The sequence below is a fragment of the Schistocerca cancellata genome, chromosome 5 (assembly GCF_023864275.1).
Source record: "Schistocerca cancellata isolate TAMUIC-IGC-003103 chromosome 5, iqSchCanc2.1, whole genome shotgun sequence".
NCBI lineage: Eukaryota > Metazoa > Arthropoda > Insecta > Orthoptera > Acrididae > Schistocerca > Schistocerca cancellata.
Genome location: NC_064630.1, coordinates 684,843,519 through 684,869,366, shown reverse-complemented (window position 1 = coordinate 684,869,366; position 25,848 = coordinate 684,843,519). Strand labels below are relative to the sequence as shown.

General features: G+C 45.7%; 1 protein-coding gene across 1 annotated transcript in view; it reads right to left on the bottom strand.

Moving 5' to 3' along the window:
- The window catches only part of LOC126188767 (synaptogenesis protein syg-2-like), a 478,582-nt gene that overhangs the window by 18,114 nt on the left and 434,620 nt on the right, over positions 1 to 25,848 (bottom strand). The window contains exons 9-10 of the mRNA XM_049930377.1: positions 11,447 to 11,606; positions 7,234 to 7,527 (exon numbers count right to left, since the gene is read on the bottom strand). Coding sequence (XP_049786334.1) covers positions 7,234 to 7,527; positions 11,447 to 11,606 — 454 coding nt within the window. The remainder of the gene's footprint in view (positions 1 to 7,233; positions 7,528 to 11,446; positions 11,607 to 25,848) is intronic.

Below are 25,848 nucleotides of genomic sequence, written 5' to 3'. Positions count from 1 at the left end.
AGATACTCCATTGTTTTTCAGTTCATTCTAGTGTTGCGTAACATTTAACTGGTCCAGTTCACGGAAGACACTGAGTGCGATGAGTATTGTTTAAATGTTCAATTTGTTTTCAGATAGTGGCGCTTTCAACTGAGGAATGTATTTTTCTTGTTGAACGTTCACAAGGCGATGGACATACATATGTATTGCAAGAGGCGTTTGCTGAAAATATTGCGGAAACGGCTGTGCCACATCGTAACACCGTTCGATGACTTACTGAGAAACTTCGAGAGATTGTCTCTGTATTAGATGCAGAACGAACTGGAAGACGACTAAAACTAAACTAACAGAAGTTGTTGGATATTTTTGATTCAATGCATCACAAGCCGAACAAGATAATTGCGTAAATTGGTATAAGAAATTATATCGTATATGCAATCGCGCGTTAAGCAGTTACGAAAACATTTAAATTGTTCCCATATAAAGTGACAGCAGTGCTAGACTTGTTACGTTATAAACCCCCGTTACTGGATGAATAGGAGGGATGCATCCGCCGCCGGGCGGCCACGTGGCCCGCAGCTTTGGTCATTGTTCGGTTTTTCGCACACTACTCGAAAACTATGTAACTTACGGTGTAGAGCGATGCGGCAGTAGATTGTGGTCAGCAATACGCACCTTCTGAAAGAGGATCATTGTTTTAAGTCTTGAGACGCAGGAGTTATACTAACTTGAAAATTGTTTAATATCACAAATAAATATAGTAAATAACAACTTACAGAGATGAGCGAGCGCTCATTTAAAACGTCTCGTCATAGCGGATCAAGTGCCGTAGTCATATGTTAACATTTACAAATAATTAAGCTCTTAAAAAGTAATAAAGAAAGTTTGATGAAATAGTTTATAAAAATGCAATAGAAAATTCATGTCGTAAATAACGCCACTATATAATGTTTAGGGTGGCATCACCCTTATTTTAAACTAGTTAATTTATACTATACACTTCACTTGCAATAGTTTTCGCTGTTTGCAAATCATTAATAACATTTATAGCCCATTATTAATTAATTATTATAGATATGAAGATTCTGAGCTGCGCAATGTGTAGATCGCTATAGATTACGTCTAAAGACATTTGCAGTTGAGTGTCATTACTCAACTGTATTATTTTGATGCACAATCACGTCTTTTTGGGTGAAGAACCACACAAGTTCTGATATTAATAATTCTTTTTAATGAAGTGAAAGAATTTTCAGTGACAGATAGCCTGGCAGGTTACGGGGAGTACAGCTGCAGGTCGAGGAACTGATTTAGGTATTAGCGATGTTGTTCCAGAGTTTTGTAATGCACTGACCAATTTCTCACCGTTTCTGGCTGGGAGTTTATGCGCCTTACCCTTCGATCCGTTAATCCCACTCTTACTCGTCTCGTTTTAAGTAAGGTGTAGTTTGCTTGTCACTCCCGGACTGCCTGCCACTCAGTAGCATGATTCTTCTGCGACTCAATGTCACGTACGAACGCTTGTCTCCGGTGAGGTTGCATAACGCCTCCTACCACACTGAGTGACTTTCCTAGCGGGTTCTCATTGTATCGCTACGAACTGCCATCTCCGGACAAAAATAGTTTTGCAACCCGCAGTGAAAGAAAGCCGTGTCCATATCAGAACCCTGGAAACCAAAACAAACACTCCATTTCCTCTCCCCTGAGGAAAGCCAGAGCTTACTGCACGTGTCTTTATTAATAGATTCCTGACCATGCTCTGAAAACAATGATAATAACATCGGGCGGAAACGCACCACACTGCGTGAGAGCTGGCTGTAAAATGATTTGATTGCGTATCTAAACAAAACAGCTGAACGGTCTACGCAGCTGGACTAGCTCTTGCTTGCTCTACGCAAAATTTGAGAGGTACCGAAAGGGCTACCCTCTAGAAATTGGTGGCTGTGTATATCTGAATAGCGGAAATTTACAAGTGCCCAACATTGACTTGCGGGTGGTACCAAGGATGTTACTGAACTTGGGATCTCAGAGGGACCTTTCCATTTTATTCACGCATGTGTCACTGTGGCTTCTGCACAATTCACAGGCCACAGGGGGGCATGAAAAAATGAGATGGAAAACTATTAACACCATTTTATGCTTCGAATCACGTTCAGATATCGTAGAACGAACGGTCTCTAGTGGTTGTACCTGTATATCAGAACAAAACTCTACAGTTCAAAGGATGAGAGCATATTCAGTATGAAGTCCTACAATGTCCTTAGAGATTGGTTGAATCGCCCAGGGTGTCAGCAGTGCCAAAGGTTGGCAAAAACGTCTTCCTGTGCCACACCTAGCTGTAAACTGTGGTTTTCGCCTCCTGCACAATTAACAGGGGTGAAAATGAGTGAAAATGAACGCCCAAAGAGAAGGGGTAGCTTCATTCGTTAAAACTTTGCAGCACAGATGTAAACAAACAAATTTACGCCAAGTGGCGAAATTTTGCAAAAAACTAAAACTTGATTTACAGGTGACAGCAAAATCCTAGAAATTAATGTAACTCAGTAAGTAAGATGTACCTTTTAGCGCGGTTCTGATAGTGTACTTATTTCTGTTGAGGGATGTATGTTTCAAAATTTTTAACCTTAACTGGTGAGATTGGTACTTGCATAGCCAGGAAGGGCAAAGGGGGGGGGGAGGGAGGTAGATATCCAAGCCTATATAAGTGAGCGGCCTCGAACTCGGCACCGCCGTAAAGGATGCCACGGCAACCCTTAAAGCCGTCTTGGTGGCAGAGAGGGCTGCCTTCGCAGTCGCCGTGGCTGCAGAGAAGGAAGAGAGGCCTCGAGGCAACTGCGTGCAGTCTTCGCCCAAGGCCCCTGTGCTGCCAAACCTGCGAACACTCCTGCGACCTCGCAGAAGGACGTTCGCGTGGCTGTCCCAGTGGCTGCCCCAGCAGCAGCACCACTGGAGAGGGGCACGAAGAAGACAACCGCCGCCCCGGCAGCATCGGCGGCGTCGCCGACCACCGCGGTGGCGGTCCCTGTAAGAGGCCGAGAAGCCAAACAGGCGACCCTTCTCGCTGTTGTGAGAGAAAGCGGAGCCCAAATATCTGAAGCTCAAGTGGCGCAGTTCGCCGAACAAACGGAGCTCCTCGAGGCTCAAATGCGGCAGAACTGCGCCATGCAGTAGAGGAGGACGACGCTGAATGGCTGCAGGCAGCCGCCGTCCAGCCTGATGAAGCTGTGCCAAGCCACTGACGACACCGCGCAGCAGAGGGCGTAATGGCGTAGGCACGTTACCGCACTAATTTCCTTTTTAGAGGGACTAAGCCACTGCAGAGGGCCCAGGAGAATCCATATGATCCGAGCTGCAGCAACTGGAACACGCAGCAACATAGGAGCAGCAGCAACTGGCCCAGGAGATGACGTCGGCGCCAGCAGCAGCAGCGCTCACCACCTCGACAGGACTGATCATTACACGACAATCGGGAATTGCTTCTATGGTACTGATGCATGATACCCAACCTGACACTGTCGAAGAGGTTTTTTTCCCTTGGCACTTGCCTAGGCACTTTTTTCCCTCTGCCCTTGATAACCGCTCTTCTTTCAAGCTTGATTCTGTCAAGCTTTTTCGACCACTTATATCACCTAGATGCGCCCGTATTAATGGGTAACATTACCCAGATGTACGGATAACATCGCAGTTCCTCGCTCCTGCGATCTCCTCGATTATAATTACTAACAATGCAGAGGTGACAGTAGACCTTTTGAGTTGGTCACCATGCTTGTGCGAGCATGGTGGGGCTCCCAACTTTAAAAATAAAAAAATGGCCAGGGGTCAGTCGTTGGTCAGTCGTTTGGCGGGTGGGCGGCGAGCGAGCCCCACTTGTGGGTGGACCATGTGGTCGTTTGAGAAATAATTTTTCGCGCCGATTTATTTTGACAAAGAGTATTGTTTAATAGTGCAAGTGTGCAAGCATATATTTGGTGAACTGGAAGTGCTATGATTATTTCTGTGAGTAGGAATTACGATGTATGCATCGGCTTAAGTGAACATGTGGCGATCTGTGATTTCGAGCCAAAACTGTTAGAACAAAGAGGACAGTGGGACTTGTGGTTCTAATCGAATTGATTGAGTAATTATAGCAGGCTCGATTACAGCTATTAGGGCTCTGAGTAAAAATTTTATTAATGTAAAACTGTAAACCGTCTCACCAGTCGAATTTCATTGTGCGAACGAAAAGCACGACGCCAATAAACAGTGATTGAACTGTGTCGTGAAAAATGATTTTGCTGTAGTAATTGCCTAATTTTATTCCCTAACTAAGCTGTACTCATGTCTGAGAATATTAAATCTTAAACTATAACTAATGCGTGGGTGTGGAACAGTGTACTAATGCACCAAGTGTGGAAATCATCCCCCGAGACTTACGTGATAGCCAAAATTTTCACTAACACTTTTAACGAACATTTGTATATGCACATTCGTGTGAAGTCTGCAACCGCACTTATTTGCCGCCCCGTCGCAGACTCTAATCCGTCACTGCTAATGTTTACGTCTTTTACTGACAATAATACCTTTGGCAGTCTTGATGTCGTCATCGATACAGAAGAGGTCTAGTTCAACATCTTTAGTCACGTTAACACACAAAACACGCTACCACGGTCAACGGAGAATCCACCACCCTTTCTTCTTTGGGAAGCAGCAAACTCTGTTAGCGCTGTAGTCTATCGCGAACGCCCCAAGCACGCCTTGTCACTTAAAAATCAAAGTAACAGCGCACGTGAAAGGCAGATCTGCTGAGAAGGTTTTCCAACAAAATTAGGGAGGACCAGACTTGTATGGCCACCCGTAGACGTCATTTCCTACATTTGCTATGCTGCACAGAAACGTTCCTAAGACCTTATATTAAACAGAGGGATTCTTAAATGCATCTATCTGTTCCCTTTGTTGGAATGTCTAGCTTTAGTCAACCTCATTCCTCTCCCCCCCCCCCCTACTTGATGTGGGTGTCAGATTTTTACGGTGTCTAACGCTTGTGAAGATGGTTGGATTTAGCGGGAACATGTAATAGTAGGATTTGTAAGTAGGCTGTTTAGGTTATTATGTTGGTAACGCCACGTAGCGCCCTGTATGAAAATCACTGACTGTGCTGTGTGCAGTATGTGGCTGGTTGCCATTTTTTAAATATTAGCTATTGTAGTGTGGGCAGTTGGATGTGAACAGCGCATAGCGTTGCGCAGTTGGAGGTGAGCCACCAGCAGTGGTGGATGTGGGGAGAGAGATGGCGGAATTTTGAGAGTGGACGATCCGGACGTGTGTCCATCAGAAAGAATAATCTGGATATCATATATATATATACACTCCTGGAAATTGAAATAAGAACACCGTGAATTCATTGTCCCAGGAAGGGGAAACTTTATTGACACATTCCTGGGGTCAGATACTTCACATGATCACACTGACAGAACCACAGGCACATAGACACAGGCAAAAGAGCATGCACAATGTCGGCACTAGTACAGTGTATATCCACCTTTCGCAGCAATGCAGGCTGCTATTCTCCCATGGAGACGATCGTAGAGATGCTGGATGTAGTCCTGTGGAACGGCTTGCCATGCCATTTCCACCTGGCGCCTCAGTTGGACCAGCGTTCGTGCTGGACGTCCAGACCGCGTGAGACGACGCTTCATCCAGTCTCAAACATGCTCAATGGGGGACAGATCCGGAGATCTTGCTGGCCAGGGTAGTTGACTTACACCTTCTAGAGCACGTTGGGTGGCACGGGATACATGCGGACGTGCATTGTCCTGTTGGTACAGCAAGTTCCCTTGCCGGTCTAGGAATGATAGAACGATGGGTTCGATGACGGTTTGGATGTACCGTGCACTATTCAGTGTCCCCTCGACGATCACCAGTGGTGTACGGCCAGTGTAGGAGATCGCTCCCCACACCATGATGCCGGGTGTTGGCCCTGTGTGCCTCGGTCGTATGCAGTCCTGATTGTGGCGCTCACCTGCACGGCGCCAAACACGCATACGACCATCATTGGCACCAAGGCAGAAGCGACTCTCATCGCTGAAGACGACACGTCTCCATTCGTCCCTCCATTCACGCCTGTCGCGACACCACTGGAGGCGGGCTGCACGATGTTGGGGCGTGAGCGGAAGACGGCCTAACGGTGTGCGGGACCGTAGCCCAGCTTCATGGAGACGGTTGCGAATGGTCCTCGCCGATACCCCAGGAGCAACAGTGTCCCTAATTTGCTGGGAAGTGGCGGTGCGGTCCCCTACGGCACTGCGTAGGATCCTACGGTCTTGGCGTGCATCCGTGCGTCGCTGCGGTCCGGTCCCAGGTCGACGGGCACGTGCACCTTCCGCCGACCACTGGCGACAACATCGATGTACTGTGGAGACCTCACGCCCCACGTGTTGAGCAATTCGGCGGTACGTCCACCCGGCCTCCCGCATGCCCACTATAGGCCCTCGCTCAAAGTCCGTCAACTGCAGATACGGTTCACGTCCACGCTGTCGCGGCATGCTACCAGTGTTAAAGACTGCGATGGAGCTACGTATGCCACGGCAAACTGGCTGACACTGACGGCGGCGGTGCACAAATGCTGCGCAGCTAGCGCCATTCGACGGCCAACATCGCGGTTCCTGGTGTGTCCGCTGTGCCGTGCGTCTGATCATTGCTTGTACAGCCCTCTCGCAGTGTCCGGAGCAAGTATGGTGGATCTGACACACCGGTGTCAATGTGTTCTTTTTTCCATTTCCAGGAGTGTATATATATATATATGATGACATTTTAACATCATTAAAGTAAATACATTGTTTGTTCTCTATCAAAATCTTACCTTTGCTAACTATGCCTATCAGTAGTTAGTGCCTTCATTAGTTGGAATCATTTATTTAGCTGGCAGTTTTGGAGCTCGCTGTATTGCAGTAATTCGAGTAATGAGAATTTTTGTGAGGTGAGTGATTCATGAAAGGTATAGGTTATTGTTAGTCAGGGCCGCTCTTTTGTAGGGACTATTGAAAGTCAGATTGCGTTGCGCTACGAATATTGTGTGTCAGTTTAGTGGTGATCAGAATAAGTAAAGAGAGAAATGTCTGAGTACGTTCAGTTTTTCTGAACTGTTTGAAAATCAAATAACGTAGAGGTTTTCCAGCACTGTCATTTATAAATTTTTATAAGGGTATGTTTCAAGTTGACTCCAGAACCGCCCCAGGTTGGGAGGTAGGGTAGGCACGGAAACCGTGTGAGGTCGCTAACCGGCCGGCACGATGTGGAAGACGCAGGGCCGCCGCTGCTGCCCCACGCTGTTGTCGGCCCAGCACAGCACGGATCCGTAGTCCATGTCGTTGACGGGGGCGTGCGCCAGCTGCGAGGCGCCCGCCGACCAGTTGAAGCGCGACTGCGGCACGTCCAGCGTCTCGGCGGAGTTGTTGAAGGCCCAGCGGAAGCCGACGGCCTCCGGGAAGCCCTCCACCTCGCAGCGGACGTGCGCCACCTCGTGGCGCGCCACGGCGTACACCCGCCGCTGTCCCGGCCGGCACACCGGCTTGTCTGCAGCACACGACAAGCCACGTACTCCTCAGTGTCAGCCCTAGAACTCGTACTGTTGATGCGGATTACCTTTGTGTCACTAGTTTGGTTTAATCGGCAGGTAGTAACAACAACGCTTCATGCCATTATTAATTTTCGCTTATCCTACACAAGATTTTTACCGGTATTTTGTGCATAGTTTATTAATATCCGCGATGGCTTCTACACTATGTGATCAAAAGTATACGGACACATGGCTAAAAATGACTTACAAGTACGTGATGCCCCCCATCGGTAATACTGGAATTCAGTATGGTGTTGTCCCACCCTTAGCCTTGGTGACAGTTTCCACTCCCGCAGTCATACGTTCAGTCAGGTGATGTAAGGTCTCTTGAGGAATGGCAGCACATTCCTCATGGAGTACTGCACTGAGGAGAGGGATCGATATCGGACGGTGAGGCCTGGCATGAAGTCGGCGTTGCAAAACATCGCAAAGTGTTCAGTAGTATTCAGGTAGAGACTCTGTGCAGGCCAATCCATTACAGGAATGTTATTGTCGTGTAACCACTCCGCCACAGGCCGTGCATTATGAACAGGTGCTCGATCATGTTGATAGATGCAATGCCTGTGCTGTGATAGTGCCACGCAAAACAACAACGGTTGCAAGCCCCATCCATGGAAAACAGGATCACACCATAACACCACCGCCTCAGAATTTTACAGTTGGCACTACACAAGCTGGCAGATGACGTTCACCGGGCATTCGCCATACACACTCCCAGCTATCGGATCGCCACATTGTGTTCCGTGATTTGTCACTCCACACTACGTATTTGCACTGTTCAAACGTCCAATGTTTACGCTCCTTACACCAAGCGAGGCATCGTTTGGTATTTACCGGCTTGATGTGTGGCTTATGAGCAGCCGCTCGACCATGACATCTAACTTTTCTCACCTCTGACCTGACTGTCATAGTACTTGCAGTGGATCCTGATGCAGTCTGAAATTCCTGAGTGATGATCTGGATATATGTTTGCCTATTACACATTACGACACTCTTGAACAGTCGGCGGTCTCAGTCAGTCAACATATGAGATCGGCGTGTACGCTTTTGTGATTTTTGTGTCCTTTCACGTTTCCACTTCACTATCGCATCGGAAACAGTGGACCTAGGGATGTTCAGTAGTGTGGAAATCTCGCGTACAGACCTATGACGCAAGTGACAATCAATCACCCGACCACATTCGAAGTCTGTGAGTTCAGCGGAGCGCCCCATTCTGCTCTCTCACTATGACTAATGACTACTGAAATCACTGATATGGAGTACATGGAAAAAGGTGGCAGCACAACGCGCCTAATATGAAAAACGTATGTTTTTTTGGGGGGAGGGGGGTGTCTGGATACTTTTGATCACATAGTGCACTTCATTACTGAATATTGATCTTTTCTTGTATAGGTATGTCATCCGAAAAATATGGTACAGTTTACTGCTCCATTTAAAAGGCCAATAGTCTGTTTTGCAACAACAGGATTGGGAAATCCCGCAAAAATGTGCCGATGGAAAACGCATAGGGAGCGAAGAGAGCAAGTCAGTGAATAATAACAGACCAGGCGGTCGATAGCAACCAAACTGTGGACAATCTATCGTGGATGCTAGCCCAAAATACATACGACTCTAAGAAACTACAGTCTTAAATGGATGTTTATTTCGCGTGCAAATATGTCGATTGATTATATTGAACTACATCCCAATTGCCGATGTGAAGAAGAGGCATGTGTGAGCAATGTGAACTCTGATGTTGTACCCACGAAATACTATACGATGCCGTCGCAGCACTTCACATCATAGCATCCAGGCAAAGTAACTTTTCCTTAGTATTGTTAAAAAAGATAGTCCTTTATTTATTGTGTATTAATCTGTGGATATACTGGTAAAATTTAATTTACGAATGGATCCAGAGTTTTACTGACCTATATCATGTTCCCTGTGACACGGCCCTCTTCCGAATCCCAAAATACAACTTAACGTCATAATTACAATGTGAAATTGTCTAATTAATCCCAACCAAGAATATCGGAGGTTTGTAAATGCTTGAGAAATAATTTCCTGATTGAGAAAATCTAGAAAGATTTCATAAAATAACAAGACCTTTAGCTGGTTACAGGCTTTGATAAATATCAACGGGGATAGTAGAAAATGTGTGCCCCCACTGGAGCTCGAATCCGGGATCGCCTGCCTACATGACAGACGCTCTATCAGACTGAGCCACCGAGGACACGGAGGATAGTGCTACTGCAAGGACTTATCTCTGACACGCACCCCGTGAGACTCACACTTCCCACTTACTGTCCACACACTACATTTGTAGTGCCCCAGACCACTAGAAAGGATTCAAGTGAACTATTGTTCAATTCTGAACAAATATTTGTCTTTCACAAACAGTTAGTCATTATTCCGAAAATGACTTGATTCTGACAGAACTGTTAGACAAGCATTTAAGGTAAATTTTCTTATTTGGTTTATTACTAAACTGCTTTGTTGCGAGTTGAGTATATGCATCAATCTGTTCTCGTGCTAATAGAATATCGTTGTGAAGAAAGAAGGTCTGCTGGTTAACTTCTGTGATAACTTTATTTCTCTACTCGGATTCAACCGCACCATTTTCATAATCGCTAATGTAAGAGAGTGATTTTAGTGATGATTGGTATCTGATAGCAAAGTACAACATTAATACTGAAATGGACTGGATCTGTTGACCTAGTTCCTTAGTATGGAAATACACGATAAGGAAAAAATAATGATGCACCACGAAACAAATTATGGGAATGGGAAGGAAATCAGTAGATGTGATGTGCATATACAGACGAGCAAACGACTACAGTTTCAGAAAAACTGGATGATTTACACAAGAAAAGAGCTTCAGAAACTGAGCAAGTCAATAAGGGGTCCGTCCACCTCTGGTCCTTATGCAAGCAGTGATTCTACTTGTCATTTACTGATAAAGTGATCTTATGTCTTCCTGGAGGACATCGTGCCAAATTCTGCCCAGCTGGTGCGTTATATAGTAAAATGCCAGAGCTGGTTGAGGGCAAAGCCCATAATGCTCCAAATGTTCTAAATCTGGGAGAGACCCGGCGTTTTTGTTGGCCCAGATAGGGGACACAAGCTACCTGTCGCCTACCAAACAGGCCGGCAGCCATGACTGCTGGTCTGGGGAGTCGTTTCATTTCATAGCAGGACCTCTTTGGTTGTCATCCGCTGCATCCTTACAGCACAGCGGTACGCCGACCATATTCTGCGCCTCGTTTTGTTTCCCTCCATGGCAAGCCACCCTGGGCTTACAGTTCAGCAAGATATTGCCCATGGTACACGACAAGAGTTTTTACTGCTCATCTTTGTGCTTGCCAAATCCTTCCTTGGACAACAAGGTCGCCGTAACTCTCCCCATTTGCGAAACGTTTGGGGGTACATTGGCAGGTTCCTCCTACCACCTCGGGATTTGGACAATCTAACGCAGGAGATGGATACAATTGGGCATCGTATGCGCAGGAGGACATCCAACAGTTCTATCAAGAAATGCCAAGCGCAGTTACTGCTTTAATAAAGGCCAGAGGTGGACCCACGCGTTACTGACTTGTTCAATTTGTCAAACTCTTTCTATTGAATAAATAATGCAATATTTCTGAAATTGCAGTCATTTGTTAGTCTGTACCTGCACATGACCCCAACCGGTTTCCGTCCCTTTCGGTTTTTTTTATTCAATTCCTTCCCTCTGTTCCTAATCCTGAAATACTGAAACCTAATAACTGAAGGGAAGAAAAAAAAGATCGCTTTTTTTAAGAAGGCATGTGGTGATTAGAAATCTGGAAACAACAAAGTGGTGTCAGCTTCAGACATAAGGTACGAAACACGGTTAGACGGACGCTTTGTGGAGCTCACACTTGATTCGCAGACGCAGCGGAGGACTCTCCCCGTCTCCCTCCACGTTGGACGCGACGCAGGAGTAGGCGCCGGCGTTCTTCCTGCTGACGGACTGCAGTGCCAGGGCGCCTCGCGTCATTATCACACCGCCAGTGTGGTTCTGTACGAGCGTCTTCCCCTGCAACAAAACAGAAACAGCTTCAGTGTGTTATCACTACCGATCCTACAACCAAAGGAATACTTTTACCTTTTTCACTTGTGATATCTATCCCGGGTGTCCCTCCTAGAAGCCGCCAGGTGCATTTCCTCGGCTGAGAAAATTTGTAGCTGTAGTCAGCACAAACAAATACTTACCATCATTTGTTCAATGTGACACACTATGTCAGAGCAAAGCGACGGCAAGTCAGCCGTTACAAACAAAATATTGTATAACGCAGAATTTTACTTTCCTGTTCGACAGATGGTCCCGGATTACTCTAGTGCGGTAGCTGTTTTATCTGTACTTGTTAATGGGGATTCTAAGACACGAAGAATAACACAGTACTCGAGCAGCGTCACCAGTGCTGCAACATGGCGGTAGCCACCAGCTCGGGGGCAGGCGATGCTGTCACTGCTGTGCAGGCTATTCTTCCAGTTTCACTGCACCTGTTAATACATTTAGACAAAACAAATAGCGCACTAGACTAATTTGGTACCGTTCTATAGAACAGGTACGTAAAATTTCATATTAAAATTGTTTTATTTGAAAAGTGGGCCAGCCACTGTGGCCGAGTGCTTCTAGGCGCTTCAGTCTGGAAACGCTGCTGGTGCTCCGGTCGCAGGCTCGAATCCTGCCTCGGGCATGCATGTGTGTGACGTCCTCAGGTTAGTCAGGTTTAAGTAGTTCTACGTTCTAGGGGAGTGATGACCTCAGATGTTAAGTCCCATAGTGCTCAGAGCCATTTGAACCATCTGAAAAGGGAAAACAAGACAACGCTTTCGTGGACCTGGACGTAGCGTGCAGGGCGTGATAAGCAGTATTTGACAGGACTGTCTCCACCTACACATTGCAATAGCTAAGTTCTGCTGAAACACAAGAGAAAATGCGCCTAATGATAGGACCGCCCAACGTCTTACATATGCACATGTTCAAAAAAAGTGTCGAATAGTTTATGTGGTGGTGGTACTCATCGAAACAAGAAAAACAGGTCCAATAAACATGGGTCCGCGAATGCACACTTTCTGTGATAAACATGTGTTTACAGGAGGTGTCCATTCATGACAATGCACCCTACGACCTCCGGCGTAAGGAATGACGCACAGTTTGAAGTACACCCTGTTGTTTTTGTACCTGCTGGCACGCACTGAAGACGCGACGTTGTAGTGATCGCACATCGTTGATTGGCGTGGCGTAGACCGATTCCTTCAAGTGTCCTCATAAGCAAAAGACTAGGGGACTGAGGTCTGGGGAACAATAAGGCTAAGGAATGCCTTCTCCCCGCCCCTTCCCCTTTTGACCAATCCAGAGGTCCTGACATGTTTGCATCAGATGTTTGCACACATTGTGACGAAAGTGTGCAGGTGTGCCATCATGCGTGAACCACATTTGTATTCGTTGCTGCAATGGCACAGCTCCCAGGAAAGTAGGCAATATACAGGGTGAGTCACCTAACGTTACCGCTGGATATATTTCGAAAAACCACATCAAATACTGACGAATCGATTCCACAGACCGAACGTGAGGAGAGGGGCTAGTGTAATTGGTTAATACAAACCATAAAAAAATGCACGGAAGTATGTTTTTTAACACAAACCTACGTTTTTTTAAATAGAACCCCGTTAGTTTTGTTAGCACATCTGAACATATAAACAAATACGTAATCAGTGCCGTTTGTTGCATTGTAAAATGTTAATTACATCCGGAGATATTGTAACCTAAAGTTGACGCTTGAGTACCACTCCTCCGCTGTTCGATCGTGTGTATCGGAGAGCGCCGAATTACGTAGGGATCCAAAGGGAACGGTGATGGACCTTAGGTACAGAAGAGACTGGAACAGCACATTACGTCCACATGCTAACACCTTTCTATTGGTCTTTTTCACTGACGCACATGTACATTACCATGAGGGGTGAGGTACACGTTCACACGTGGTTTCCGTTTTCAATTACGGAGTGGAATAGAGTGTGTCCCGACATGTCAGGCCAATAGATGTTCAATGTGGTGGCAATCATTTGCTGCACACAACTGCAATCTCTGGCGTAATGAATGTCGTACACGCCGCAGTACATCTGGTCTAATGTCGCCGCAGGCTGCCACAATACGTTGTTTCATATCCTCTGGGGTTGTAGGCACATCACGGTACACATTCTCCATTAACATGCCCCACAGAAAGAAGTCCAGAGGTGTAAGATCAGGAGAACGGGCTGGCCAATTTATGCGTCCTCCATGTCCTATGAAACGCCCGTCGAACGTGTACCTCACCCCTCATGGTAATGTACATGTGCGTCAGGGAAAAAGACCAATAAAAAGGTGTTAGCATGTGGACGTAATGTGCTGTTCCAGTCTCTTCTGCACCTAAGGTCCATCACAGTTCCCTTTGGATCCCTACGTAATTCGGTGCTCTCCGATACACACGATCGAACAGTCGAGGAGTGGTACTCAAGCGTCAACTTTAGGTTACAATATCTCCGGATGTAATTAACATTTTACAATGCAACAAACGGCACTGATTACGTATTTGTTTATATGTTCAGATGTGATAACAAAACTAACGGGGTTCCATTTAAAAAAACGTAGGTTTGTGTTAAAAAACATACTTCCGTGCACTTTTTATGGTTTGTATTAACCAATTACACTAGCCCCTCTCCTCACGCTCGGTCTGTGGAATCGATTCGTCAGTATTTGATGTGGTTTACGAAATATATCCAGCGGTAATGTTAGGTGACTCACCCTGTATTAATGAGAAAATCTAGATAATGCACCCCAATTTTGTGTAGCACGTATTATCCCATCAATCAATCGACATGTACGCCTGCAGATACGTTGATTGAGAATTGGTGTTGATGCTTTCTTTCCTGAACTGCTTCGAGATTTATGTCTGTCCATATATGCTGCTTATGGAAATTCACAACACCATTTGTTGTGAACCCTGCTCATCGGTAAATAAAATCTCGTATGTGAACAGTGGATCTGCAGCACACTTCTGCAACGGGCACTGATAGAACCGTCGTATGCCATGATGATCATTTTGCCTTAGGGCATCAACATGCCGTAATTGAAATGGGAACAGCAAAACCCCCTGCCCCCAAATAAAAGAATGAGACACGCCTTCTGCTGCTGCTAATCGTCCCACAATGGTCGCAGGGGTTCCTTTAATCGAATGTAGCTCACATTCCTCCATGTCAGCCATGTGGACTCTACGGAGCTCTCCACACTTCCGAGGTGCAAGGGTACCTGTGCCCCTTAACCGCTGAAAAAGTCTGTCGAATAGATTATGAGACAGCACTCTGCGATGTGGATACATGTCAGTGTAGGAGTTAGGACTTCTATCCATTTTGTAAACCATTGCAGAATATCATATCAACCATTTCACTTGTCGAGAAGTAGGCTTCCTATCCTATCAAGTGGGGAAGAGAGAAATTTAAATATACTGCACCATCTGCATGTACTAACAGGGCAATAACAATAAAGGCTTAAGTGAATCCGCGATCGGAAGAAGGTAAAACACTATGGTACGACCCTGGGTTGACAGTCCTGTACAATAAAGCACACAAACACGACGAAAACTACCGTAGCCTACAACGCGAACCACACACTGACTGCAGACCACCTGACAGCTAAATTACTGTGATTAAGCCATTATAATATCTTGCCGACAGATCTGACGGAGCGCCAATGCAACGACTGTTCTAATATCCGCATTCAAGCGTCGCACTGCCCTTCCTATAAACGCGTGTTTATTTCCAAAAGTATACGTTTCCGTACCCTTGTTTACTGGACTTACGTTTCTTGTTTCGGTGAGTACTGCCGCCCGCCAACATGATGTAAGCCAAAGTACGATTATGTGTATGCTGCGTGACAACTGCTACAATCTACATTACCTGCAACGAGGGAAAGGCTTGCGGAGGATTTCCCTTTACGGGAAGGATTTTGTCGATGGTTTTTGTACTACATATTTCGCAAATAATGAGATTTCTACCATCAGTCCTCTTTACAGTACGCTGCACAAACACATAGGGCACATGGTACGAGGACCTGGCATCATTTGTCCGCGCCATTTGCCGTCCCAACGATGCATTTCTGGAGACATGCTCATAGGACCTTTTCTCCTGCATTTCCATTCAGAAATCCGTCCCTACAGTTTGCCGGTTTTATTTATATCCATCTTGGATACATAGTGACGGAAAAAATCGCAACACCAAAAAATTATTACTGTAGAGTAACGAAATTTCGCTAACAGGTTTGATTGGTTAACACTGCAAGATCACAGGTTAATGCGAGCGTGAGGTAAGCCATTACAATTGTGAAATGCTCGTACATTAATAGGTGTTACCGCCAGAATGTCGAATGCAAGAATGCAAATGTGCATGCATTGTTTTACACAGGTTCTGGATGTCAGTTGGTGGGATGGAGATCCATGCCTGTTGCGCTTCATCGGTCTATACGGGAATGGTTAATGCTGTTTGCGAATGCCGCTAGAGTTGTCATCCAATGCTGTCCTATACGTGCTCGATTGGAGACAGATCTGGTGTTTGAGCAGGCTAACGCAACATGTTGACAATCTGTAGAGGATGTTGGGTTACAACAGTGGCGAGCTTTGTCCTTTTGGAAACACCCCATGGAATTTTGTTTATAAATGGCAGCACAACATGTCGAATCGCCAGATTGACTTATAAATCTGCAGTCGTGGTGCGTGGGATAATCACTAGAGTGCTCCTGCTGTCGTAATAAATTGCAACCCATTCCATAACTCCAGGTGTAAGTCTACTGTGTCTAGCCTGCAGGCAATCAACTGGCCTTCTTTTAACCAACACACAGCCATCATTAACACTGAGGCAGAGGCATCTTTCATCAGAAAACGAAGGAGAACTCGACCCCCACCCTCCAATGACCTCTCCCTTTACGTCACTGAAGTCGCAAACGGCGGTATCTTGGGGTCAGTGGAATGCACACTACAGGGCATCTGGCTCGGAGCTCTCCTTGAAATATCCCATTTGTAAGCAGGGTGTCACTGTAGTGCCAACTGATCCTCAAATTACTGCAGCAGATGCAGTTAAGGTGCCCCAGAACCATACGCCGAACTCTATGGACCTCCCTCTAGGTAGTGCCACGTGGCCATCCGGAACATGGTCAACTTACTACCATACAATCTCGTGACCACTGCTGCCGACAGTTTGTACAGTGGCTACATTCCCGCCAAGTCTCTCTGCAGTATCGCAGAGGAAACATCCAGTTTCTAGTAGTCCTATTACAAAATGGTTGAAATGGCTCTGAGCACTATGGGACTTAACTGCTGAGGTGCTCAGTCCCCCTAGAACTTAGAACTACTTAAACCTAACTAACCTAATGGCATCACACATACATGCCCGAGACAGGATTCGAAACTGCGACCGTAGCGGTCGCGCGGTTCCAGACTGTAGAGCCCAGAACCGCTCGGCCACTCGGGCTGGCGGCCCTGTTACACGACCTCGTTCGAACTCAGTGAGGTTATGACAATGACGTCTTTGTTCCATTAAAGGAAACTGTTAAAATGCGGGTTATTAACACCAGTGGTTTGTGCGGCAACTTCTTCAACTATAGTTTCGTTGAACTAGAGGTGATGAGTAGTTACCTAGTTGTCGTTCAATCGAGCGGATCTCCGTCGGTGTTGTTAGTAGTTGTCTGGTTCTACACTACTGGCCATTAAAATTGCTACACCAAGATGAAATGCAGATGATAAACGGGTATTCATTGGATAAATATATTATACTAGAACTGACATGTGATTACATATTCACGCAATTTGGGTGCACAGATCTTGAGAAATCAGCACTCAGAACAACCACCTCGGGCCGTAATAACTGCCTTGATACGCCTGGGCATTGAGTCAAACAGAGCTCGGATAGCGTGTACAGGTACAGCTGCCCATGCAGCTTCAACACGATACCACAGTTCATCAGCAGTAGTGACTGGCGTATTCTGACGAGGCAGTTGATCGGCCACCATTGACCAGGCGTTTTCAGTTGGTGAGAGATCTGGAGAATGTGCTGGCCAGGGCAGCAGTCGAACATTTTCTTTATCCAGAAAGGCCCATACAAGACCTGCAACATGCGGTCGTGCATTATCCTGCTGAAATGTAGGGTTTCGCAGGGATCGAGTGAAGGGTAAAGCCACGGGTCGTAACACATCTGAAATGTAATGTCCACTGTTCAAAGTGCCCTCAATGCGAACAAGAGGTGACCGAGACGTGTAACCAATGGCACCCCATACCATCACGCCGGGTGATACACCAGTATGGCGATGACGAATACACGCTTCCAATGTGCGTTCACCGCGATGTCGTCAAACACGGATGCGACGATCATGATGCTGTAAACAGAAACTGGATTCATCCGAAACAATGACGTTTTGCCATTCATGCAACCAGGTTCGTCGTTGAGTACACCATCGCAGGTGCTCATATCTGTGATGCAGCGTCAAGGGTAACTGCAGCCATGGTCTCCGAGCTGATAGTCCATGCAGCTGCAAACGTCGTCGAACTGTTCGTGCAGATGGTTGTTGTCTTGTAAACGTCCCCATCTGTTGACTCAGGGATCGAGACGTGGCTGCACGATCCGTTACAGCAATGCGGATAAGATTCCTGTCATCTCAACTGCTAGTGATACGAGGCCGTTGGGATCCAGCACGGCGTTCCGTATTACCCTCCTGAAAGCACCGATTCGATATTCTGCTAACAGTCAATGGATCTCGACCAACGCGAGCAGCAATGTCGCGATACGATAAACCGCAATCGCGATAGGCTACAATCCGACATTTATCAAAGTCGGAAACGTGATGGTACGCATTTCTCTTCCTTACACGAGGCATCACAACAGCGTTTCACCAGGCAACGACGGTCTACTACTGTGATTGTGTGAGATATCGGTTGAAAACTTTCCTTATGTCAGCAAGTTGTAGGTGTCGCCACCGGCGCGAACCTTGTGTGCATGCTCTGAAAAACTATTCATTTGCATATCACAGCATCTTCTTCCTGTCGGTTAAATTTCGTGTTTGTAGCACGTCATCTTCGTGGTGTAGCAATTGTAATGGCCAGTATTGTAGAAGCAAAACATTCGCCGGTCTTGGGTTTTGAAGGGCCCAACCAGGCGCCAGTCATCCCTGGTGTGTAAGGTGAGAGCAGTCATATTGTCATCCCACTTTTCATGGCGCAATTAAATGGCTGTGTAATGTAACTTCCCGTAGAGACGCTTTTGTTCTCGGGGGTCTTTGGGGTTATGGTACTGCTGGCAGCGTTTTCGCATCCTGTTTTTAAGGTTCTTCAAATCCTGGAGCTCTGTTGAGAACTGTTCACAGTAGATTGCGTGCCTCTCATTTCTTGCCGTAACTTGACGGTAAGATCTTCGGATCTTCCCCGTCAATGCAGTGACATCCTCCTCTATGAGGACTGTTGTCGACACATCTGTTGCGAGGCGAGCATCTTGGCTAAGGGACAGCTGGAACTGGTCCCAGCTCAAGGTCTGTTGTACTGGAGGGCTTAGACGTTCCAGCGCTTCTCTGAAGATGCCGACCAGTGAATTGTGGTCGGATATCAGATCGTTAACGGTCTGAAGGCGCAGGTTGAGCCTTAGATTCTTCACGATAGCTGTGACCAGCGGGTCTGGTCTGTGAGCTGGATAGTTGGGGACGCGAGTTCGATCTTCCATCCCATATGTGAAGGCTTCAAGTCTTTCCTTCAAGCCATATAGCTGGTCAGCGTATGGGCTGGTACGACACGAGTTCCACGCGAGGTGCTTGGCGTTGAGGTCCCCACAGAACAGAATTCTCACATGCGAGCGAACAGCAACATAAGGTAATCCTCGACAAATGGCCTCTGACGGCAGCCAATTTAATGATAGAAAAACGGATGGAGATGTTAATTGTAGTTGCTGACAGAGATTTAAATTGTGCCAGTGCGAGAGGAACGAGTATGACCGACCGCTTGATATTTATAGCCATGCCGCCCCGTCGGCCATTTGCTCTGTCCATCCAGTAGCCCACTATGTTGCGTAAATTGAAATGTTTGGGGAGGGGGTGGGGGGGCTGGAGAACCGTTTCCGTCAGGAATAGAATGTCGATCTTAAAACGAGTGGGGAAATCCTAGAGTTCCGCATTGTTATTGTAGACGGTGTCCACGTTGAATATTGTAGCTCCCCAAGGACACAAAACCCCAATTAACTAACTTTATGGAAACTTGAAGTAGGGAAGTGAGTCATGTTGACAGTGACGGCAACTATTGACAATAAAATCTACATTGGTATTATTTTTATTAACACCTATTTCATTCAAATACTGTGAATAGCATACAAAAATGGGAGATAAAACGAAAGGATTATCATAGATTCTTTATCAAACATCTGTAGAATAAATTCAAAATAATATGAAGGAAGGTTAAATTCAAGAAAGCAATTCAGTCAAAGATAACATTTACCATGGAAGAGAGTCTAGCCCCATCGAAAGGAAATTTAATGCGACAACAATGCAACTCGGATATGGAAATCTTCAGTCAGCTAGTTGCTCTTGAGTCTAGAGAACTGTTGCGATAGTTGTCTGGATGCAAACGCCATTACATTGTTTCAGTTAGGGAAGTTTGATACTTCGCGAGGTAGAGACTGAAGTATTGATCAGTCATTCGACTGATTAAAGTTAATCTTTACCGTTCTCAACGCGATGGTATAGTAAGACGAGGGTTAGGTTTCCAGTGGGTGATATTGGCTTATCAGACCTAGCCTTCGTACTGATGAACAGTTACAAATCTTGAGAGCAATGGATCAACGACAGAAAAACAATTCGTAGTCTTGAGCAGGACATAATAAAGCGAAGACACGAAGAAAGACAAGTTCGCCGATTAGTCAAAAGTTGTCGTCAGCGTCATGGCTACTGAACTGAACAGAAGTTAATCTTGAATGACATATCGGTGTGCGTGTGTTGTAGGGACAAACAATTAATTACAGAAAGAACCATAAAATCTGAGTCAAAAGATAAATCTTACGTATCGCCTAACTCACTAAACGGACAATACAATGTGTATTAATGCAAGTTGATTGACTCTTTAAACAATTTTAGTGACTAAGTCAGTACATGAATAATGGACAGTGAAAAGTGAATAGTTTAAACCAGTATTACGACTCATTAAAAATATTTACTCCAACATAAGTTATCTCTGGAGTTACGTCGGCCCGTTGTTTGACGCAGCAACGGCATAGCAACGTAATAGCCGACAGCAAAATTTCATCCTCGCTATGTGTGATGTGAAAAACGAGCGTAATAATGAAATCATGAATAAAGATTTTATTTCATCACGGGACTAACCGGACATATAAATAAAAATAAAGGATTGTAGTTTACCAGTTCGAAAAAGCTGAGAAGACTGCTACGGACATTTCTAAACCACGCGAGGAGTGTTGTTCTTACGAGAGTTACAGTTGCTATTCCACGTCATACCGACGGGACGAACATCGTTACGAGTCGCGTTTCCTCTAGGCGAGCGAAGGAGGAGGGAAGGACGTCACAACACGTAGAGTGAAAGTCTTGCTGGTCTATGGGTCATTGCTAGGGGCGAATATTTTCATGGCTCCATCTGCTAATGTTTTGATAGAAAGTCTGGCGCTTCATTAAATTTTCGTAAGGTGAATGACGATAAAAATATTCCTCTGGCGGGAAGTCGCTAAAAATTCCGTTACACTCGTGACCATCTTCATGACTTCTGAGAAGTCGCACTGTGAATATGCATCGATTGTATTCGCGTTAGGTTGTTGACCTCTGGTGCCAGGCAGCTGTGAACTGTGTAGTTCTCTGACATAAAAATTGAAATTCTTTTCCTTGGCAATGTTTAGTTGAGTGGACGAAGTACACGGTTATTGTCTGTTCTTATGGTTTGGAGGCTTTTAGTGTGCCTCGGATGGACGGTGGTCCATGCACTTCACACAGCAAGGTGGCAGGTGCCAATAATTTGCTGTATGTAGGAAAGGTTAACATCTTCTGCACTGCGAAGACCCTCTTTCGATCTATATATTTCAGTTACCACTCCGGTGTCGAGAATATGTTTGACATCATATACTTACCCGCTGATGCCAGGGTCACACAGTAAACTGACTGTGGTATTAGCTTGCTGGTTCTCTCGTCTCTCGTTTTAAACTGATGGGCTGAGGCTTGCTAGAAAGCAATTTGTAGAGAGTTTGTGCTGTCTTCTCTTCTGTGATTCTCTTGGGAAGTTACTCGATGGAGACTTTGGGAGACACGTCAGGTGGCAATTGGTCTAAAAGAAGATATTTTAAATCCTTGACACCCTGCTGTCCATCGCTCTGATAGAAGTGATACCTGATTCTATCGCCTTTATAAATCGCCGTTCTGGGTCCTTCAGTTCACTGTTCAGAAGTAGGTATTGCCCTGAGTATAGAATGATAATAGGTGGTATCGTCGCTGATGGTATAGGAGATTTTTGTGTCAGTGGAGGGTTTGAGTCATTGCTTGCTCTAGATGTGCTCTCCTCTGTTCACACCTCCATCTGACCCTCGTCAGTGGTGTGTGTTTGTTTGAGACGGACACAGGGTGCTGTCGTTTCGCGATGTCCTCCACTTTGTGCGCGTTCTTCCGTTTTCTTCCTAATCCCTGATGGATGGACAACAAAATTGAAACTCTTGGTCTTCGTCCTTTTTGGGTGGTTATCAGTCATGTTTGCAGAACCTGTCGAACTCGGTTACTCCGTTGATTCCACTGTGGCTCCCTTGGCCACACCTGCACTTTGGTAAGTCTGGCGTGGCATCGCGCACACGATTGAACAATAATGCCCCCCGCCAAGTAAGGTTGCGGCTACGAGGTTTCGGCTGAGTTCATGCACCCCACATAACATACCTGTCATGATTTTCCATCTTTATGGCGGTTCTTGGGTGCACACTGCAGGGGTAATGAGGACTCCCCTACAGCGGTTTAGACGGGAATTGCTTGATCATCCACCATAGAGTCATGATTTGGCTCCGTCTGATGTTCGGCTCTGCTTACATGAACCGCTGGCCTGTAACTCAACATTTTGGCACACACGACTAACTGCAGACCAGCGACGTGGTGGAAAGCATAGACGGCTGCCTTCTATGGTTAGTGTACTCGAAACCTGAAACAACGCTATGACAAAAGTCGAAATCAGAGCGGCGACTTCGTAAAGAAGAAACTGGAAGGTGTAGCAAACTATTGCAAATAAAACATTTTAGTTTTAACTGTGGTTTCCCTTTCGTAACTGATCAGACCTTACTTTACGAATAGCCCTCCCAAGAAACGTCGGGTGCATTTTCTCTCGTTTTTCAGCAGTTCGCAAGTTTGTTTTTCGCATTTAGTGGCTAGTTGGCCCACAGAAATACAGCCTCTTTCATGTGGCACCCACTGTCGACGAAAACATTGGTTTGTTTCTGAATACAAAGAGAATTATTTTCAAAGCGGAGTTTTACGTGGCTATTCGATACTGCGGTCCCAAATTAGTCCAGCGCATTATTCGTTTTATTGATATGTACACTAAGTGATAAAAAGTATCCGGACACTCATTAAAACATACGTGGAACTCACGGACTTTGAATGTGGTCAGGCGATTGGGTGTCACTTGTGTCATACGTCTGTACGTCAGATTTCCACACACTTAAACATCCCTAGGCCCACTGTTACCAATGTGATAGGGACGCGTACAGCAATGTGGAAACGTAAAGGGACACGTACAGCACAAAAGCGTACAGGCCGAACACGTCTGTTGAATGAAAGAGACAGCCAACAGTTGAAGAGACTCGTAACGTGTAATACTCAGAAATCTATCCAGAACATCACACAGAAATTTCAGACCGCATCAGGATCCTCTGCAAGTACTATGACAATCAGGCGGGAGGTGACAAAAGTTGGATTTCGTTGTCGAGTGGCTGCTCATAAGCCACACATCACGCCAGTAAATACCAAACGACTCCTCGATTGGTGTAAGGAGCGTAAACATTGGACGATTGAACAGTGCAAAAACGTAGTGAGGAGTAAAGAATCACGGAACACAATGTGGCGATCCGATGGCTGGGTGTTGGTATGGCGAATTCCCGGTGAACGTCATCTGCCAGCGTGGGTAGTGCCCACAGTAAAATTCTGAGGCGGTGGTGTTACGGTGTGGTCCTGTTTTCCATGGATGGAGCGTGCAACCGTTGTTGTTTTGCGTGGCACTATCACAGCACAGGCCAACGTTGATGTTTTAAGCAGCTTCTTGCTTGCCACTGTTGAAGAGCAATTCGGGAATGGCGACTGCATCTTTCAACACGATCGAACACCTGTTCATAAAGCACGGCCAGTGGTGGAGTGGTTACACGAAAGTAACATCCCTTAATGGATTGGCCTGCACAAAGCCCCGACCTGAATACTACAGAGCACTTTTTGATGTTTTGGAACGCCGACTTCATGCCAGGCCTCAACGACCGACATCGATACCTCTCCTCAGTGCAGCACTGCGTGAAGAATGGGCTGCCATTCCCAAAGTAACCTTCCAGCAAGTGATTCAACGTATGACTGCAAGAGTGGAAGCTGTCTTCAAGGATAAGGGTGGGGCAACACCATACAGAATTCCAGCGTTACCGATGGAGGGCGCCACGAACATGTAAGTCATTTTCAGCCAGGTGTCCGGATACTTTGTATTGTAGTAACAATACGATAAATTACCAGTAGTCCAGAAACGACTAGGCAGCACTGCTACATGCCGGTAGCAGTCAGCGCGATCCAGGGCAATGCTGGCGTTGCTGGAGAACTGGTTACTCTTCGTGTTTTACTGCCGCTGTAATACGTGTCGATAAAATCAATGTCCCACTAGTTTAATTTGGGACCGCTCTGTCAAATGGGCACGTAAAACGCCGCTTTTCGCCATTTTGTTTGTAACGGGAAACAAACCAACGCTTTTCCTCCATGCTGGGCGTCGCGTGGAAGACCACACACGTATCGGTCGGAAATGCACCGTTGTGGAGCTGGAATCGTTAAACGGCAACCAATTAATAGCGAGCTCGCGGAAGTAAACGCCTGCGCAAAGTTGGTTACGAGAATTTATGTGGCCACGAAAAAATCGTTTGCAACGAATGAAGAATTTTCGGAAGTGTATGAGAATCATATATTCTAATACGTCACCTTTGTAGCTATGTAGGAGACCAAAATTTCGAGTATTTGTTGGAAGAAATAAGAGATGAGAAAAGAATACTGTTTAAAATTTAACTTATGCTTGCATTCTCACCATTGTTTTAGACTGTAGGTAATGATGAAGTGTACTTATTGTCATTCACGCTGTGCTATTTGAGGCTTTCCCGACGTAATATCTGAAACCTTCATGAAACTTTCATTCCATAATGCCCTCGCTTCTTTAGCATATGTTTGTAAGAGCCACCTGACGACGCATTTGTAAGAAATCTGATATCTTGAACGATCTGATTTAAATAAATATTTTAAACAAGAAATATACTGTATCTGTTCACATTGTGAGGAAACGAAAGAGGTCAGCAGCTGCTGCTCGAGCAATAACTGTTCAAAACTATAGCTACCATTTATTTTGTTAAAGAATTACCGGAAAAATACTATGTCAAAGTACACCAAAACCCACAAGATGAAAACCCAGAAAATATAATATTTAATGATGTCGAAACATGTGGTTCTACATGGAATAAGAGTTTAGCAAATCTTCTTGATTTTACAAGGAGGATAATCAACGATATTGGTCGTTGTAGGTACCTCCAGATGAAAAAAACTTAAACGAGACCAAAAATGTAAGAGTGTGTTATCGAACCAATAGAGAATCTGTCGAATTTACAGCAAAAGTTTCTAATACTTTTGATGGAATTGTGCTAATGTTAGTGACCATATATGTGAGAGTGTTAAAGAAATAACCGCGATGGATTTCTGTTTAAAGAGTCTGGATACGAGACTAGATGATGTTGCCACTGTAGGAAACAAGTTATAATGCACGCTGGTATTTTCTACGTCTCTTCAAGTTTCTGCCTGAGTCTGCAAACCTCTTGTTCTAGATCCCTTCTCGTCCGACTTCGCCTCGCCCTTCCCCCACCCCTCAAACCCCCCAAAACTGCCTTGAATATAAGCTGCTTATTACGCTTCACTTGGTGTTTAATCGATGAGAGTACGCGTCACGCCAAAGACTTTGTCTAGATATGAGAGCAGTCTAGTTCTGACTTTATCGGGAAATTTCTTCTGGGTATAT